General features: G+C 54.3%; 1 protein-coding gene across 8 annotated transcripts in view; it reads left to right on the forward strand.

Moving 5' to 3' along the window:
• CLEC16A (C-type lectin domain containing 16A) overlaps positions 1 to 19,481 on the forward strand; it is a 202,541-nt gene that overhangs the window by 174,482 nt on the left and 8,578 nt on the right. For all 8 annotated transcript variants that reach the window (XM_032392262.1, XM_032392260.1, XM_032392264.1 and 5 more), the window contains one exon: positions 14,558 to 14,716. In XM_032392262.1, coding sequence (XP_032248153.1) covers positions 14,558 to 14,716 — 159 coding nt within the window. The remainder of the gene's footprint in view (positions 1 to 14,557; positions 14,717 to 19,481) is intronic.

Genomic DNA, 19,481 nt, shown 5'->3' on the forward strand with positions numbered 1-19,481 from the left:
AGGTCGGGAGGAGCCATGCCTCTCTCCCAGTATCTGGTGGTTTGCCGGCAGTCTTGTGGTTCCTGGGCTTGTCCAAGCGTCACCCCGATCTGTGCCTTCATCGTCACTTGGGAACCCCCCCCACACACCGCACGCCTTGGTGTCCGCATTTCCCCTTTAGATAAGGACACCACTGACACTGGATTAGGGCCCCCACCCCCAATGACCTCATCTCAACCAGTTCCATCTGCAGAATGACCTTGTGTCCAAATAAAGTTACGTGCTGAGGTACTAGGGGGTTACTTCAGCATTAGAATTTGGGGGAGACACGATTCAACTCTTAACAGTCTGAAGTTTCACCGAAATTTACTTTGCCAGGCCACTTCTACTGGCGACTTACGGTTGTTCCCACTGCACTATATGCCTCGCCTATGAGGAGCATCCTTACAAAGAAATCTTTCTCTGTGAGTCCAGTTATTCCTTTGGAAACCATTTCTTAGGATCAGCAAGAATGCCCATATCTAAGGCTCTTGATAGCACCTTGCCAGGTTGCTTCCCAGAAAGCAGAGCGGGGTGGGGGATATCCAGCTGACCACACCTGAACCCCACACTTTGATCCAGTGGGGCCCTCCAGAAATGCCAGCCTGCTTGGTGCTTCAAGGCAGAATTCCTCCCCACGGGCCCGGCAGCAGGGGCACGTGCTTTCTTTCTCTCCGGCCTCATTTTTATTTTATCTCTCATTCCTGCCAAAAAGAGAGTCCACAGGTTAACAGCAAAATAGAAGCCGTGGCTCAAAGTGTCTGTTTAGGGCCTGTTCTCTTGCAACCGCATATACGAATAAAGATTTCAGAAATCCTGGGCTTTCTGGGCATCAGGCATTAAATCAATCAGTGAAATTTCACTCACAGGGCAGCTTGCCAAGCCAGAGCAGGAGACAGAAGTAAGTTCTCTGGTTTAGTTCAGTCCGTGAAGCCCACAGCAGCTACATCATCCCACTACTTGGAAAGGCAATCAAATAATGAGCACTCAGCCACTTTGGGGGCGGGGTGGGGGGTGAGCAGGGGCTGGCCAGGGAGGGGGTTCTCAAGAGCCGTTCAAAGCCAGCCAACCTGATGGCTTGTTTCAGGGCAGATAACGAGAGCTGGGGCCTGGTAAAGAGCTCGGGCAGCCAGGGCCTCACTCACGGAGACTTAAGAGAATGAGGCGGCAGAGGAATCTGGAAGAGAACTGGGGATTTGGTGCACTTGGTGAACAAAAAGACCAGCCGGGGCCCGGTGCTTGCACCCTCCCAGCGAGGAGCGAATGTTGCAAGACGGATGCTTCCCTCAGCAAGGCCAGGCCCACACTGCTTGCCAGCTTAGTGCAGAGACCAGAGAACAGGATGCAGGGAAGGATAAATTTAGCCAGCATTTCAGGGGAAAACATCGATCTCCAATGTAGTACTGTCTTTTAAAAGAAAGTGGAAGCTGGAGGCCGGTCATTTGGGACAATTTCCCTTGAACAGATAAAAGCCCAGGAAGGGTGGGGTGGGAGGGATGGGGTGACTGGGTGATGGACACTGGGGAGGGTATGTGTTCTGGTAAGCGCTGTGAATTGTGCAAGACTGTTGAATCTCAGATCTGTACCTCTGAAACAAATAATGCAATATATGTTAAGAAAGAAAAAAAGAAGAAGAATGTAGCAGGAGGGGAAGAATGAAGGGGGGGAAATCGGAGGGGGAGAAGAACCATGAGAGACAATGGACTCTGAAAAACAAACTGAGGGTTCTAGAGGGGAGGGGGTTGGGAGGATGGGTTAGCCTGGTGATGGGTATTGAGGAGGGCACGTTCTGCATGGAGCACTGGGTGTTATGCACAAACAATGAATCATGGAACACTATATCTAAAACTAATGATGTAATGTATGGGGATTAACATAACAATAAAAAAAATTAAAAAAAAAAAAGCCCAGGAAAAAAACGAATGCTTACCACCAGCTTACCCAGCTGGCGGATCCAAAGGAGCGTCCTTTGGACAGGAGGGCGGCCGCTTTCTGCCTGGGCATGATGGATGGTCCACCCTGGCCCCCCTTACTTGTTCCCAAGAAACGGTGCTGCCTTGTTTTCTGGAAAGATTTTAGGTTTCTGTTTCCAAACCTGAAGGTTCCTCTTCACAAGGAGTGACGCCGGCCCGGCTCTGAGTTTGCTGGCTGCTGGCCCAGGCTGCTGACATCTGTGCCTCGTGTGTCAGAGCAGGGTCACCACCAGCCTCCTCCCCGTGTCTCATAACTGAGCAGAGGACATTACTGGTAGCTGTAGACAGATTTCTTGGGTTTTTTTTGTTTTTGTTTTTGGTTTTTTCTGACATTGGCACCACGGGCATTGTTTCTACCTGGGCAAAGCTGAGGGAACCACGGTCCCAAACAACAGAGCGCCTGTCTGAATGACATTTGCACAACCTCCCTGGCCCGGTGGCCACGGCATCTTTTCGTGCTGCCTCGCGCCGACACTGCTCCCTTGTTGGGAAGGGGGGAAAAAGTCCAGTCTGTCAATATTTGGGGCACTAATCATCTGCATTTGGGCGCCAGGGGTCATTGAAAGGCTGAGACGTTTCCAGGAATTCATGGCTCTAAAAACAAGCTGACCGTAAAGGATTTCCAGCGAGGGTATGAAAGAAAAAAACCCTAAATCTCAGCCCTGCCCCCACCTGCCATCCCCGAGCATTGTCCATTGGGTCATGGATTCTTGGGAAGAAATGAAATCAACGGACACAGTGATGTTGGTCCAAGTTAATAATAAATGTGGAGGAAGGAGAAAAAGGATGTTCAATATTTAAACATTTCAGAGCACTTCATTTGGTTTGCCAGTTACTTTCCTGGACAGGTTCTGCAAAACCAGGCACCCTTGGCCTGTCTATGCGACTGGCCTCTGACCCCGGTGCTTCGGAGAGGGAGGGAAGCAGAGCCTCTTTGAGGCAACCCCAACCCAGCAGTATGTCTTCTTGCTTTCTGTTGGCTTTCTGAAAGGAGGAGGGAAGACAGTGTGAAAACCGAGGCTTTGATGAATTCCGGGGCGCTTGCGAGGAGTTTTTAAGCTTCGAGGTCGTGTCTGGAGTTGTCTTGATTGTCCCATATTGGTTTCTCTTAGAGCTGTCTCAAATTTTTTTTTTTTTTTTAGCTGTCTCATATTTTAATATAAATTTTGTGCTTTGGCTCTTACCCCTAAGAGAGGAAAAGGCTTAACAGTGAGATCCCGTGGTCACATTTAGGAGAGGTCTATCCAGTCTTACTACTAGACACGTTCCTTAAAAGTTGCCTATAAGGCAGAATTCTGTGAATCAATTCCTTTTTTCTTCTTGACACACAATATATAAAAGGAAAAGCATTCCTTTGGGGGGGGAGGAAAAAACATTTGGCCCCAAGACATAATAAAATCATGCTTAAGGATGCAGCAAACTTTAAAGTCTCTTAGTTAAAGGAAATCAATACTTTTATGATGAAATATTAATAATACTAAAAAAACATAATAAGTGAAAACTACAAACGCAGAACAGCCGGGTGATTTCAGCATCGAACACATTAGCTTAGCGTTTGCAAGAAGCACAAAGGGAAAACGGAGGGCACCAGGACCCATCTGAGAAGCCCCTCCGAGGCCTCGCAAGCCCCCTTGTTGCGGGGGTGGCGGGGGCGGGGGGAGGGTTTCCATCAAGAAGACACATACCTCCTTCAGTGCCGAGATCATTTCCAAGCACTTTGTTGAAGCACTTGCCTTCTGGAAACAAAAAGACGAATCTCTCCCCTTGGAGAGGGGAGCACTTGTGTGTGTGCACAGACTTGCGGAGGTACATACAGGCACACACAGGAAGCGGCCGGGACAGAGGAAGGGAGACCTAGGGAGAGCCACTTGTTTGGATGTATAGCTGGCTGTCGCCTCCCTTCCTCCATGAGTCTATCCCAGTGCCCGTCTTTAAGAAGGACACTTTCATTGGTTCCACCCAGTACATTCAACCCCCTAGGCAAGAAACTAATAGAACACATTCTTTTTTTTTTTAGATTTTTATTTTATTTTATTTATTTATTTGACAGAGACACAGCGAGAGAGGGAACACAAGCATGGGGAGTGGGAGAGGGAGAAGCAGGCTTCCCGCGGAGCAGGGAGCCCGATGCGGGGCTCGATGCGGGGCTCGATCCCAGGACCCCAGGATCATGACCTGAGCCGAAGGCAGACGCTTAACGACTGAGCTACCCAGGCGCCCCTAATAGAACACATTCTTGAGCCAAATGTAACAGATAACAAGAGCACCTCCTTCTCGTATACTGTTTTGTTTTGTTTTGTAGTATGCTCCACACCCAGGGTGGAGCCCAAGGCAGAGCTTGAACTCACGACTGCTGAGATCAAGGGTTGGATGCTTACCTGACTGAGCCACCCAGGCGCCCCTCATATACTGTTTGCATGTAAATCCCTTAAACTTAAGATATTTGTCTCTATTAACTCCTAAGACCTTCAGTCATAAGCGATCACACGAGAAAGAATCTTGCTTTGCGTGGTGCTGAGCTATTTCTTCTGCCACATGCCCCCATGTGTAAAGATATATAAAAATGAAAATCCCCAGTTCTTGCCTCAATGGACCCAAGTTCCAGGGACCACACATGCCAGTTAAATAATGAAAATAGCGCTAACTGAACACTTCAACTATACCACCTCCCTCGGGCCTCACTGCCCTGCGAGGGGTGCCGTGGTCACCCCCTTGACACGTGAGCGCACACTGGCTTGCAGCGTGAATGGTTCCCTGGCGGTCACGTGCCCACGTGGGGTGGCCAGACCCCCGGCGCTTTCTTCACCCCTGTCCCCTGTGCCCAGAGTGGGAACTACAGGCCCAGAGCCATGCATGTGCCCTTCCCAGGCCTCCTCCCTTACAGATGACACAGCCATGCTTACAACTGCCTGATTGCCTGTGTATCACAGGGCTGCCATGAGAAAGTGACAAAGTCCTGTCTCTTCGAGGACCTCAGCTGAGTCTTTTAATGAAACTTGTTCTGGGCCAGCATCCATCGTGATCTTTGTGCGGCTCTGCACACACTCCCTGATTCTATCTGACTCACGTAGTTCCAGATAGTATCTCCAGTTCTTTTTGTAGATGATGTGTCATAGAATGTCATCATCTGTTGGTCTGGCCTGACCCAGTCTGTTAAAACACACAGTAGGAGAGGCTTCGGCAACGTGGTCCAGCTACAGAAGTTAACCACCCCACTCTGCAGAGCCGGAGTCCGGGCAAACACAAGCAAACCCAACCTGCACCACGGGTGCGTGGCTCTGCTTTGGGAGCAGATTCAGTGTGTGCCTAGGGCACATGCCTTCTGCAGAAGATCAGAACTGATTTCCCTGGCCCCTTTGCGCACCACCACTTTGGAGAACACACAAGGCGGGCACAGAGCTGGGCTGGTGAGATGAGAAACTCTCCAGAAAGGACCAGGCGATCCAAAGGCTGGTGAGAGCCTCGGGGGGGTGTCCTTTTGCAAGCAAGGCTGTAGCCGACCCACCCCAGCCTGGGGCCAGGGGTCCCAGATTCTGCCCCCTTGGGTGCTGGGACGACAGGAGTCAGGGGTCAGTGACCCTCTGCCCTGACAGCTGTCTAACCCGCCTCCCTCTCGCTGCTCTTTCAGCCCTGTTTCCTGCCTCAGTAGAGAGGCAGCCGAGATGGCCACTGCTGAGCTTTCTAGTGCCTTTGCTGAGAGACTGTTGTGGAGCTCTGTGCTTACTAATGTACAGACGGTAATACCAGTGGAAAGGGCAGGGGCTGGGCAAGGCAGGGGCCCGGGCCTCGGGAATGACGCCCAAGTCCCGGCACAGCGAGGTGATGCCACCAGAAGCGATCCTCAGAGACCTAGTCCACCCGTGACCCCCACACGCCGCTGAGCCTCTGCGGCCTGGAGAGGTACCCGTGTTCAGGGCGGCAGAAGGCGCCGGGACAGCAGGGTGCTGCTGTGCACGCCGCCCGGCTCGGCTGCACCCCTGTGGCCACAGGGACACGGAGGCCTTGGCGCTCCCCCCGGGTGGCAGCCCATTCAGGCAGGCCTCACCTAGGAGCAGGAACACTTGGAGGGGCAAAGCTGGGACAGAGACGGCCCAAAAAGAAAGCAAGATACTGAAAGACCATTTTTTCTCTTCTGCAGGTTTTCAAGTATAGTCCTTAAAATCCAAGAGGATTTGTCCATGGATAAAGAGCTATAGGCTAAGAGATTCTGCAAGTTCCCAGCTATTTTTGTATGTTGGACATGTTATCCCTTTAAAAGCAACCAGAAATAAAAGCCTTTAAGCATTTTGAGGTGCAGCCAGTCAGTGATCTAGGGGTCGCCTGTAGGGAGGTTGCCCAGGTGTGGCCAAGGGAGGCATTAGAAATGCCCCCTTTCACAAGTGCCTGATTTGCCCCCCCTGGACTGGACAGGAAGTGCACATGAAGAAAATCAAATGGCTTCCAACGGCCACTTGGGGGGGGGAAGCCCATAGATGGCCCCTAAAGCCCAGAGTTTTGTGCACACCCCCTGAAACAGTTCCTCATGTGTGGCTCACCAGAAAGGGAAACTGGGGGGCGCCTGGGTGGCTCAGTCGGTTAAGCGGCTGCCTTCAGCTCAGGTCATGATCCTGGGGTCCTGGGATCGAGCCCCACGTCCAGCTCCCTGCTCAGCGGAGAGCCTGCTTCTCCCTCTCCCTCTGCCTGCCACTCTGTCTACTTGTGCCCTCTCTCTATCTCTCTGTCAAATAAATAAATAAAATATAAAAAAAAAAAAGAAAGAAATGGAAACTGGAAGGGTCCCTGTGCAGATTCCAGAGCCTTCCACCTTCACCTGAACCTCAGAACCCTAGCAGTAGGGAAAGGGACTGTAGGAGACCCCTAGGGGTCCTGCTGGCCTGCAGGGCTCTGAACCCTGCACCTATGTTGGTAGATTCTTTCATTTTTGTGTGAATTCCTTGGAGGAGTCCTGGGTGAGCACCCAGGCCTGGCCTGGCCCATTGTGGGTGCACTGTTGTAGAGTTTGAATCTGAAGCCTGCCTCTTCAGTCCCCCATGCACATGCTCTTTGAAGAGTTGGTGGGTAATTCAGCTTTTCTGGTGTGGCCGCCAGCTCCATGGCCTCTGGCCCCCACCACCCTTAGGCATCGGTGTCATCTTGCTGGGGGGGGGGGGCGGTGGGCAGGCTTCAGAGTCAGCCTCTTGAGTCCAGAGCGTGGTTGAGAAAGCTCCGTATGGCCCATAGACCCCGTAGGCTGCAGTCGGTCCCAACCCCCCCGGCCCCCCTGCAGGCTGGGGCTCCAGACTCAATCCCACTGACCCTCCTCCCACCCCGGGACCTGGCCGACTGCCCTGGGAGGGGAAAGGGAAGAGCCGGGGAAGGAGCCATCGAGGGGAGAAATTAGGCCGCGGCCGCACTTGCTGTCTTCGGTTCTGTGCCTGAGGTCACGAGGCATATTGATTTTCTGACTGTTTCCCAGCAGCGCGAGGAGTGGTGAGAAAGCACGAACACTGCATCGTGAAAACCTGAGCTGCAGTGGGCGCTGTGAATTTGCCAGCACAAGGCAAGCTCAGGCAGGGCACCCTCGCCCCACGGGCGGCACTCATGCTGGAGAGCGTCGGAAATGCCTGGGTGGTTTCTCCTGTATCAGCAGCCCTCAGCGGGCTTTGTCTTACGCTTTTTGGTGTGGAAGGAGAACAAATGAATGTTGGTTTTTGCTAAGACAGGCAGCTCTCGCCTCGACATCTTAGAGCTTCTGCCTAAAAGAGGGCTCTTAAAAACTGGGCTTCCCTGAAGCACAGCCACAGGAGACCGAAGCAGCTCAGAGTCACATACTTGAAGCCTCACGTCCAGTGCTCAGCCACGAGGCCGGGACGCGACACCCCGGTCTCCGCCCAGAGCAGAGGCCATGTGCTCGTGGCCTACGCAGACAGGAGACGCTCTGGGTTTGGCCTGTCTGGGGTGGCCTGCTTCTTGTTCAGAAAGTGGAATGTGAATGAAATTGTCAACAATTTAAAAAATCAGGAGGTTTTACATAAAATCCGGATATCTAGCTTGTCTTGCAGAACAGGCAACGGTGGCCACATGAAGGGCCTTGCTCTCAGGCAGCGGCTCTCCAGGCAGGCAGCTGCATCTTCCAGGAGGGTGTAGGGACAGTGTGTCACGAGAGTGAGGTCACCCAGGACCATTTTCCTTGAGGTCTTGGCTCCCAGGAAGCACAGAGCCAAACGGTGATGTCAGTTTCCCATCGCCGGAGGTTGTTCTGCTGTGATTTTTCAATTTCCACCCACATTTCATTGTTGGACTCTGGTCATTTCGTTTGTGTTTTGGTGGCTGTCAGTACTCAGTACCTGTGGCACTTGGGTTTGCGATTCAAAATCTAAGCCACGTCACATCCTTCCTGGAACCGACGTCCTCAGAGGAATTACAGCGTGCCACACAGCACAAGCTCTGGGCAGAGCACAGAGGTCAGCTCGGGCCTCCCTGCCACTCTGAGATTTAGGAAGCCTTTGGGTCAAACCCCCCAGTTCTCCCACACACAGGCAAGCCTTCCCACCCTCTGGTCTCTCGTGGTCCCCACCGTTTTCAGGTCTTGGCCCTCGTACATCATCTCTGGGTGGCCTGGTGGGAACCCAGACGGAAACTCAGTCCCTTCCCTGGTTTCCCCCTAAGAAGTCCACTTGCACCACACAAGGAAAGAGTTGAAGGAGCATTTCCTGAAGATTTGGGGGTGGGGGGTGAGGAAGGCCGCCTCTTCCCAGTTACCCCTTTCCTTCTTTCTCTGCACTCCACCCCTCCTAGAATTCCCCCAGAAAGTGCAGGGCAGCTTTTCCTACACCAGCTCTGGAGACCTGCCAGTCCCTGTCCCCACAGAGCTCAGCTCACATTCCTGCTTTAACAAAGCATTTTTGCGACTGTCAGTTAAGGTCAGGTTCAACTACACAGTAAAGGAAAACCCCAAAGAGATGTTCATTTCCCTCTCTAGTAGAGGAAGCCTGAATGAAGGTCATCAGGTGCTCCACAAAGCATCAGGGAGCCAAGCCTCTACCTGCTCCATGCTCTGCCATCCCTAATACCTGACTCATGTGGTCCAAGATAGCTGCTGGAGTTCCAGCCATCACATCCATGTTTCAGGAAGCACAATGAAGGAAGGCATACCTCTTTCCTTTTAAGACGCCTTCCTGGAAACCCAACATGCCACTTTGATTTCTGTGTCCTTGTCTACAAGTTAGCCACATGGCCATGCCTAGCTGCCAGGGCCTGTAACTAGACAAAGGGGAAAATGGGTATTGGGAGACAGCTCAGTTTCAGAAACACGGTCCAGAACCCTCTTAACCCCAGAGGATCCCAGGTGTTAGCTGTTAAAAGTGAGGAGAGTTGTACAGACCACCAAAGCATCGTTGCAGTGAAGTTTCCTATGCCCTACGTGGGAAGGCCAACTCCCCTATAGCTGACAGGCTCCTGGAGCACAGAGGCAAGAAGAGGTCACCCCCTGGTTGCAGAAACTCTTGCCCAAGCTGGCCCTGAGCTGCATGAGCCTTCGAGAATGGGGAAGGGATTTATGGAGGCAGAAAAGAGGCAGACAAGAATTCCAGACCCAGGGAACAGCCTAGCTGAGGCAGAGCAAGCGTTTCCTGGGCTGCTGGACGCAGGCAGCCCCGTCTCGAAATGCCCCACCGGTGATTCTAGGGAGTAGGGTTTGAGGAGGGAGATGACACAAAAGGTCTCTGGGGTTGGGAACTTCCCTGAGTCTGGGGATTTGACCAAGAATCTAAGCATAAATAGAGATTAACAACCGGACCACCTGGGAGCGCAAGGCAAGTCAGGGTGGGGAGGGGAGAGAATCAGCTGCCTCCCTCTCTCTAATTGCTGCCACGTGGGAGTGGGGCCCAGTGATGCCAGATCCTTCTATGTTTTAAGAAGCCAGAAGTCCAAATGTGGATATAAAATCTCCCAGTGTGTAAATGGGGTTCCGAAAACAAATGGCCCACAAACGTGGTGTGAGCGAAACAAAACACATCTGTGAGCCCCTGGGCTCCTGCCGACCAGCTCTGGACCCTGACTCACACAGCAACCTGGTTCTCATGGGGAAAGCTTTAGTGGGCATTCTGTCCGAGAGAAGGGCTGTGTACAAAGTGTACTCAAGGTACATTTCTCCTCTGGCTCCCTCCCAAAAAGGTCAGAGGATTCAAATCAAATTCAGATTTGTAGGTAAAAAGAAAACTATTGGCCATGGAAGCCAAGAGATCCTCAGTAACGGTCTTGTTTTTCCACATCAAGATGTAGAGGCCTGTAGAGGAGAAGAGGCTTGTCCAAGGTCACAAAGCCATTTGGGCAGAGCTTGGACCCAGACTTGGGGTTCTGACTCCCAGCACAGTGCTCCCTCTATCAGGGGGCCTAAAATAGAAGGCTGACCTTTTTGTGGTATTTCTGTGCTTGACACATGCCAGAGTTACTCATGAGTTCATCTTCCCAGAATAACTGGCAGAACGGGGCCAGAGGGCAGCAGGAAGACCCCGGGCTGCCCCTGTGAAACCCACGCTCCTGGAAAGCAGGGGATGGGGCTCGCCGTCGGTGTGGGCCTGCCTGCTTCAGGAGCACCTGCTGGGCCCCAGCTTTGGGGAGGCTCTTAGTGGGCCCCGGGGAGAGAGCTCTGGAGCCCAGAATGGATCCTAGGGGTGTGTTAGGGACCCGGGAGCTTGAGCCTGTCCAGCTCGTGCCCCAGCTCATGCCCCCGGTACAAAATAATCATCATCATAGGAATCTTGAAAAAATTCAGACAACCACAAAAACTAAAACGAAAACTCATGTAATAAAACCACCTGGTTCTCCCATGACTTTAGCTTGGATCCCTGCACTCTGCTCTGCTCCACGCAAGGAGGGAGGCAGAGCCTGATGTTTTTTTTCTTTTTTCCTTTCTTTCTTTTTTTACGACAGTAGGAACATGTGGGACATGCTTTTTCTAATCTTTTTTCGCTTACTGCCTCGAGCGTTTTCCTCCGCACTTAATCTTCTCTCTCACCAGCATTTTTAACCCCAGCAGAGGATTTCACCACCTAGACTTATTCGAATTCATTTGGCCTTCCGCCAACCACTGAGCATGTTGGCCTTCCAGCTCCCTGGTACATACACATACCAGTGCTTTTGAACATTGGTATCGTTTGCTCTGGGGATCCGTCCACAGTGCCTTCCACAGCATAAAGTTCTAGACATGGACTCAGATGGTGTGAAAATCGTATGGCCTTTGATACACATTTCACGGGCTGTTTTTGACACATACTCGGGGAGAGCCAAGAATTTTATCTGCTGGAGAAGATCTCAGGGAGGCCTCTTTGTGCCTTTGTCCCACGATCTCTGGCTCGTCTGTGTTTGCAAATACTTGGCAGTCCATGTGTATTTGACTCGTGCCCAGAAAGCCCCTTGGCACCTCCACCAAAGCTAGTTCATCAGGAACTGCCTGGCCGGGATGAAGCAAGAGCCGGTGCTCTGTCCACAGGCATTTCCAAGTTCTTTCCAGAGCCCTCCTGGCCCTCTGACTTGTCAGACCGGCTCTCACAGTGGTTGCCACCTCAATTTGGGAAGGAGCCCCTTGAAATGACAGGAAGAGTCTGGACACCTGGCAAAAAAAAAAAAAAAGAAAAAACATCACTGAGCTGAGCCTTTCTGGGTCCCCAGTGCCGTGGGGGAGGGGAGAGGAGTACAAAAGGGGGGGCAAAGAAGAGGGGGAGGTTCTAGCAGCAGCCAGCAAGGGGAAGATGTGCTGCTTTGTCTCTGCTCAGCTAGGCCCTGCGAACAGGTGGTATCGTAAGTTGGTGATTTTTTTTTCTATTTATTTCTCAGCACAAACGAAAGGTATGCGGCTTGACCCTCATCCATTCCCAAAATGAAGGCACTCTAGCCTCTCAGCCTCTCATCTACCGCACACGCCCGGCCCCAGAGGTCTTAGAGCAATAAACCGGGGCTCTAAAGAGCCTGACGGAGAGGACTTGTGTCATACGAGAAGGGGGTGACAGCTACGCCATCCGTCTGTCCTGGCTGGGGCATTGTCGGAGACATAAAAGTCTTAGTCCCAGCACTCTGACCACACTCGGCGGCCCGTGTTCATTGCTCTAATAAATAAGCAGCTTGGGGAAAAGCCATCTTGACATTTTGATTTGTTAAGGCGTGATTCATTTTCGAGTCAAGTTAACAGCTTGTAAACTTGGGGGTTTACCACTTGAAGTGATTAAGAAGTAAGCAGCCACAAAGCCGGGGCTGTGGGGCTGCAGCTGATTGCCCCCTGGGAATCTTCCCGACTGGCGTTCAGATTGGCCTCGGTGTTTGCCGTAGCTAATCTGAGCCTCCCCCTTCCACCACAGATACACACAGTCGATCACATAACGCCTCTTCTTGGGAACTCCAGCACGTCAGTCCTGCTATTCTCCCTGCAAGCAAATGTCCGTTCGCGGTAGCTGGGGGAGGGGAGTACTGCCCTCCACGAAAGAGAAGCTGGTGAATTTACCCACCACGCTCCCACAAGGCCTCACATTGCAAAACCAGGAGGGCTTGGCTAGGGGTATAAATAAAGACCCCGCTTGCCCGAGGGGAGGGGGATGAGGGAGGTACAGGCCTCCAGTTATGGAATGAGGAAGTCACAGGAATAGAAAGCAGAGCATAAAGAATATAGTCAGTAATATTGTAATAGTGTTGTAATGGGACAGATGGGAGCTACACTTGGGAACACAGCACAATGTATAAACTTGACAAATCAATAAGTGGGAGGCCTTAAACTAATGTCACATTGTGCGTCAACGCTACTAAAAAAAATTAATAATAATAAAAAAATAAATAAAAGAGAATACAACAATAAAGACCTGGCTTTTAAGGAGCTAATCCTTAGACAAAAATAACTTCACACAAACATTAATACAAAATAGCCCCTCCGCAGTGGCCAGGTACGGGGCCCCACTAGTCCTAACGTTGGGGGGTGGGGGGGAATGAAGCAGCAGGTTCCCACCCCCAGCCAGGCCCATGTTTGCCCACCGGTCGGTGAAGGGAAAGGGGCTCAGGACAGTGCAGGGACTTGCCCCACGGGCTGGTAAGTGAGCAGACCAGGGATAGAACCCAAGCTTTCCTGGTGCCAGAACCCAGGCTCAGTGTGCTGCTTCAGTCGAGGGCCAGAGAGTAAAATATTTCAGGCTTCGCGGGCCGTGAGGCAACTGCTCAGGGCTCGAAACAGCCGCTGACTCTGTATGCAAGCAAAGGGCCATGGCTGTGTTCCAGTCAAACTTCATTTACAAAACACTGGGCCATAGTTTGCTGACCACTGCCCACCACCCTGTCGCCTTCCTGAATTCTGCGAAAAGCAAGGTCAGAGCCTAGGGAACCTTCTGGAAGAAGTGTCCATGGGAGCTGGACTATGTGAAGTTCAGCCCGTGCAGGTGGCATGAATGAGGTTTGGGGCTGGCTGGGGTGAGTGTGCTCAGGGAGTGGAGAGGTTTGATGTGATTGGCTGGGAGGGTTGGGATCCCCACTCTCAGCTAGAAGGAGGACATGCCCCCCCCCCCCCCAGTCCCCACTCCAGTTTGGTGCCACTTCAGAATTACAGGGCAGAAGCATCATGCTCCACAGAGCACCTTGACCATGGTCCTGCCCAGCTTGTGGGGGCTGATGCAGAAGCCACCACGGTCCACATAGCCCCCTGGGATCATCAACAAGGCTTTTGATCCATGGGAGCTTTCCTGCATTTAGTGAATGAAATCAAATCAGAAGCTATGGCCCTTTAGGAAAGCAGGCTGTGGAAAGGACAGAAAGCCATGGTCTGCAGGAAAGGGGCTCCCTGTGTGCGAAGTCCTGTGTCCCACTGGACCCCCAGTACAGTGCAGTGACAAGAACCTAGCGATGACACTCCCAGCTAGCAGGGGGGTGGTGCTAGACACGCATTCTGGTGTTTCTGCATGGGGAGCAGAGCTTGCCCAAATCCGAGTGTCCCAGCTCCCTCACTCCCTGGTGCGGGAAGGCCACGGGCCTTGCAAATGTGTAGTCCCCATCTCTGAAGCCAGAATTGCTCCAAGGGCCGTGTGGAACTCTGCAATTGGGAGCTCTTCACCAGAGCTGAGCAAAACCTGTGGCAGGGAGAGTCTCAGGGGCTCCTCCCCTCCCGCCCAGTGCCCTGCCTTTGACAACTCGGGCATGTTAGCGAAGGCCCCAAGATTTTGCTGTGAGGCTGTCCCGAGTCCCACCAGGATGCCTCTGAAGCCCCCAGGCTGCGTGTCCCCTTCAAGACCACAGCCAGCCTGCGTCGCTGAGCCAGCGTCAGGCACTCTGATGAATGGCTCATGGCCCTTGGCTCTATGGCCGGCTGCACCCTCTTCCTTGAAACGGCTTTGAAGTGTGTCCAGGTTAGGCCCGTGGCCAGAGAGGTCAGCTGGGGACTCTTCAAGGGGCTGGGTTGGGTTGGGGGATGTAGCCTTTAGGTTAAGGTCCCCCAGCCCCCCTTTGAGGTGCGGCTTGCCCTGTGGCATCTCCCACGAAATCGGGGGGTGTGGCACCCCCTCCTGCTAGGCCAGCTTGTTTCTTCCCACTTGGTCACCTCACCACTTACCTTGCAGGCTTTGCCGTGGCCCAGTGCATAAACCAGCACAGCTTGCCATCCCTGTCCTCGCCATCTGCCGGCGGCGGGAGCCCCAGCGGCAGTGGGAGCACCAGCCACTGCGACTCTGGAGGTACCAGCTCATCATCCACCCCTTCTGCCATCCAGAGCCCGTCAGGTATTGGCCGCGTGATGTGGTGTGGGCGGGTGGGGGGGGCAGCAACTTTGGGGAGCTCTGTGATCCCTCCGTGCTGAGACCGCTGACCCCCAGCTCATCCTTGCCGCCGCCGCCTGGGGTTCTGCGTTCCTTCTGATGCGATGGCTGGTCTAGCTCCCCACAGGGGAGGAGTCACTCCTTTTGCAGGCTGGCCCCCCGCCGAGAAAGACCTTCCCTGACTGCAGGGCTGGAGGGAATGGACGGCTGCCGAGCCTGCATCTGCCCCATTATCACCTCCACGAGGAGGGGTCTCCCAGACCGGAATGTGTGAACCTGGCAAAAGCCTTGTGTCCATGCTAATTTGTTCTTTCCTTCATAACATACCAGTTTTCTCTGTAAATGTGTGCAGTCCAGACGTCTGTGACCAGGGGTACACCCTTTGGGAGTCTTTCGGGATGAGCTAGAGTCCTGTCTCGCCTTCCTGGGCCTCAGACAAGGGCAGGTGTTGCACGGGCAGACCCCGTGAGCAGGGGGGCTACAGTGAGATGAGTGCCAACCCCCTGTGTTCTCAGCCACCATGAGCCCCTCACACTTGGGCACCTCGCTGTGCCCAGTGAGATCCCAGGGGCAAGGCACCAGGCTTTTTTCCTGAACTCCTTGGCTGCACAATGCAGCCAGATGGAGCAGGGCCCAAGCAGGGATGCTGGAGAGGGGCTTGGGGGGGTGCATGAAGCTTCACGCCCCAGCAGCACGACTCCATGGGCCTGTTCTGATTTGGGAGGCCCCCTCATTTGGGGACCCTCGGTGTCCTTCGCTGTTCCTTCGAGATCCCATCCAGAGCTCTCACCTATCCTATCTCAGGGCACCTGACCAAACTCTTGTCAGGCGGCGGATCGGGGGGGTCATGATAAAAGCCATGTGCCAGGAGACTAAGGGCCCCCGGCTCCTGTTCTCTCAGCACTGGAGCCCACGATCTCCTTCGATGCACGCACCTCTCCAGGATTGTCAGCTCCCACATTCCCCAGCGAAGGGTTAACCCCGCCTGGTCTCGCCTGCTGCCTGCAGCCCCCTCCTCCCACCAGCATCTATTACCTCCAGCTACTATTGACATCCCTGAGGCCCAGGCGGCAGGGTCACCCTCACGCCACCTCACTTAGACCTTCTTCCACTCAGCACCTGCTCCTGCCCCCGCCCCCTCCCCACCCCAGCTTGGGGGGAGGTGGCCGCCTTGTCTGAGCTGTTTCTGAGCCCGATCTGAGGTTGGCTGCAGGTGTTGCTGCCGGTCCCAGGCCCACAGCCAGACATTCAGACGGCACTTTCTCCAGAAGCCAGGAAGAGCCCTCCACCTTCCTCTGCAGCCTGATCTCACGCTGGCTCTGGGGACCAAAGGGCAGGGTTGTGTGTTCACGGGCTTGTGTGTGCGCCCACGTGCAGCCTGCATGTGCATGCTTCTGTGTCTGTGTCGTGTGCACCCAAACACACTTAGACTTACGATTGCACTTGGGGTGAAGGTCTCTTCCCGATGGAGCTATGTACGCCTTTCTTTCATGTTTAAGAAGGCACAGACAACAGCTAAGCAAACAAATGAGCCGTGTACTTCTTTGCCTAAAACTGAAACCAGCCAAGATCCACAATCGTCAAAATCAGGTCTGTGTTTGCAGATGTTCACGTGAGCGCGGCCCCTGGGGCTTCGGCTCTGCACCTTCCCCCAGAGGCTCAGGGTCCCCAGGAGGCGAATTTCTTTTCTCTTGGCCTCCCTCAGCCCCTCCGTCCCTACCGCCACCATCCCCCGCACGGTGCCAGTGACCTGTGTTCTCATCTGAGAAATGCAGGGGCTGTCAGCCTGTCAGGTAGCCAGGCAGCACCAGTTGATAAGTGGTGGTCAGGCTCTCCTGGGTGTCTGCCCCCGTTCCGTGCCTCCCCGGCAGGCCTGTGGAGGCGAGTGTGCGAGGCCCCATTTTTTATGCTGCCTGACAGTAAAAGCTTGTGGCCCAGCCTGCCTGTCCGAGTCTCTGCAGACACTGAAGTAACTCACCCCCTGACGAAGGGCCAGCCTGTCAGGCAGCCTGCCCTTCACTCTCAGCTGAGGACCCAGCTCCTGATCCCTGCAAAGAGAGAGCATCGGAACCCACGCGCTGCTCCCTGTCACAGGGGCCCGGCGACCGGAGTCACAGGCCGGGGTGGCAGATCTTGGGAGGGCCACCATTCACTCGGCCCCTCAATGGCCACCTTCCAGGCCAGGCTCCAGCCTCCTGGGTCCCATCCACAGCACAGCACAGGAGGTTTCCGTGTTCTTCGTAAGGGCAGGCCTCCCCAGATGGTGCCGCCACGCGCCTGCTGTCTCCCCGGGCTGTGCTGGACAGGAAGCTGAGGCTGCAAGGGAGGTGTTGTCAGGATGGGTGCTCTTTGGCCACTTTCCTGGGTTGATGTCGGCCCGGAGCAGTGGCCCGGTGTTCAGACTTCTAATGGGCAGAAGCTCCGCCTGCGGGCTCTGGGCATAGTCCGCCGGAGGCGGCATCCTGCAGGGCCAGCTGGGCAGCAGGACAGGCCGGGGCCTCTCCCTGCAGCCCACCCAGCCGGGACAGCAGAAGACAGCTGCGGCCCAGTCAAGGGGCCACTTGTCCTCCCAAGTGGTTTTGGAGGACACAGTGCTGAATCCAAGGCATTCCTAGCCCTGTACTTCCAGGGTCTCTGAGTCCAGGAAGTTCCCCGTGGGGAGAGCCGCTGCCAGGCCCCTTGCAGCCAGAATTAGCTCCGCTGGCTTCTCTGCTCTCGAAGCCACACTTTGCACGGGCAGGTGTTTGGTCGGGGAAGCAGACGAGAGATGCCATCCGTCAGGGGAAGAAACAGGCCCAGCTTTCCGTGACTCTGCGGCTTTGAACCCCGGAATTATCCAAGGATATCCCTGAGAGCCAAGGGTGAGCCTTACACTATCCTAGCCGTAGGTGGGGCCCAGGCACGCACTGCACACCCTTCTCCAACACATGCGCTGTGTGCTGTGTACCCGCTCCATCGAGGCACAGCAGGTGTACCTCCTCATCCCCCCGTGTGCCAGGCACTGTGCTCACAAACACCGGACAGACACCCCCTCACTGAGACTTGCCACCCTCCACCTCATGCTGTACAGTTGAAAACACGGGGGCTCAGAAGGATCCCACGGCTTGGCCACAACAGTGCAGCCAGGAAGCCGAGGAGCCCACACACAGGCCCCGGCCTTAGTAATTCTAGAACCCATGGTCTGCCTTCCGAAATCACCCCGCAGAATATCCCTGCAGCTCCTAAGTCTGTTTCCGGTGCCTCCGTGGGGCGCTGCAGAGCCCTGGACCTCAGGTTCAGATCTCCGTTGGGGGGCAGCCCATGGAGTGCATGCATTTCTCCTTCCAGCGTGTGTGCTTGCTCTAGAAACCACACGAAAAGCCACAGCCCATGCACAGAGACCCTGGCAACTGTGCCGCCCCAGTCAACCAAGGCTGGGCCGTGTGGCCCCTGTGGGAGAAGCCTGCTGGTCCCCCGAAGTCAGCAACACAGTGGACCCCAGAGGGCCCCATCTCCTCTGCCAGCCCAAATGGGGTCATCCCCAAATGAGGGCGTAAAACTCTTTTGATACTTAGTTATTTCCCACCCCCGCCCTCTGTCCAGCCCAGGGGACCTCAAGTTCTCTGCCTGGGTTTGCAGGAAGCCCTTTTTATCCCAAATACAGATTTTCTCAGCTGCCCATGGGACCTTGAGTCGGAGTGACTCAGGTTTTGTGGATGTCAGACCTGATCTCACTAGGGTCCCTCCAAGGGTGGCCCTCATGTCTGGCCTCTCTCTGCATCTCATCTCTGCTGGCCTTGGGGCCCTATCTCCACTGCATTAACATTTTCTAACCGAACAGGTTTTTGTTGAGTCCCTGCTATGTGCAGGCACTGGGGATAGAAGGTGACAAAGGAACGCACAGGCTAGCAGGGGAGGCCAGGGTCTACCAGATGACCGCACATAAGTGTCCAGTTGAGAACTGTGACAAAGGAAAGGTGCAGGGGGCTTGGGCAGCACGGAACAGCAGTAGGAGGGGCCGGCAGACTCCCAGAGGCAGCAGCCGAAGGCTGAGGGGTTAATGAGGACAGCGGTCTGTGAGGAGGGTGGCCTTAGGTCTCACACAGCCCCCCCACCCCCTCCAGGCTGAGCCCAGCCTCTGGCAGGAGACAAGTTGGTTTCTTTTCCCTCTTTCCCTGGGGTCTCCCCATAAATGCTGCCCTTCCAGATACAGACCCCAAGGGGCGGCCTGTTTTTGAGGAACAGCGCATGTGCCCATGGGGGCCTAAGCCTGTGGCCCAGCGCTGGCAGAGGGCCCCTCACCACAGCGGGAAGGGACCCGCCCAGAGGGTCACTGGTTTGCCCTCTGTGCTGGGAGCACCTGCTTCTGAGTCTCCTCCACATGCCAGGGACAGAGTGTGGATGCTTGCGAGTGGCTTTTTTGCAAGTGCTGGACCTCAAATCAGGGCCAAGAGACACCTGGTTACCAGGTCACAACTGAATTCCCTGGTAACCAGAGAAACCAGCTAGAAGGAGTTGGGAGCAAGGGTATTTTATTTTCATGGTTACTTATTCACCTGTTAAGACTGTGCCAAGGGAATTACTGTCCAGTTGTAACAGCTGATGCGCGAGTTGACCTGTTCCCCTTGTCCTTTATAGAAAGTGCAGTGAGACCCTCAGGCCTTCCTGGGGAGACCGGTGCCCTGGGCAGCCTCCTGGGACCTGGCATCTTGTCGCCCACTCGTCCAGTGCAGCAGGCCTGATAGGCCTC

This window comes from Phoca vitulina, unplaced genomic scaffold (genome assembly GCF_004348235.1).
Source record: "Phoca vitulina isolate PV1807 unplaced genomic scaffold, GSC_HSeal_1.0 scaffold66, whole genome shotgun sequence".
NCBI classification, from domain to species: Eukaryota; Metazoa; Chordata; class Mammalia; order Carnivora; family Phocidae; genus Phoca; species Phoca vitulina.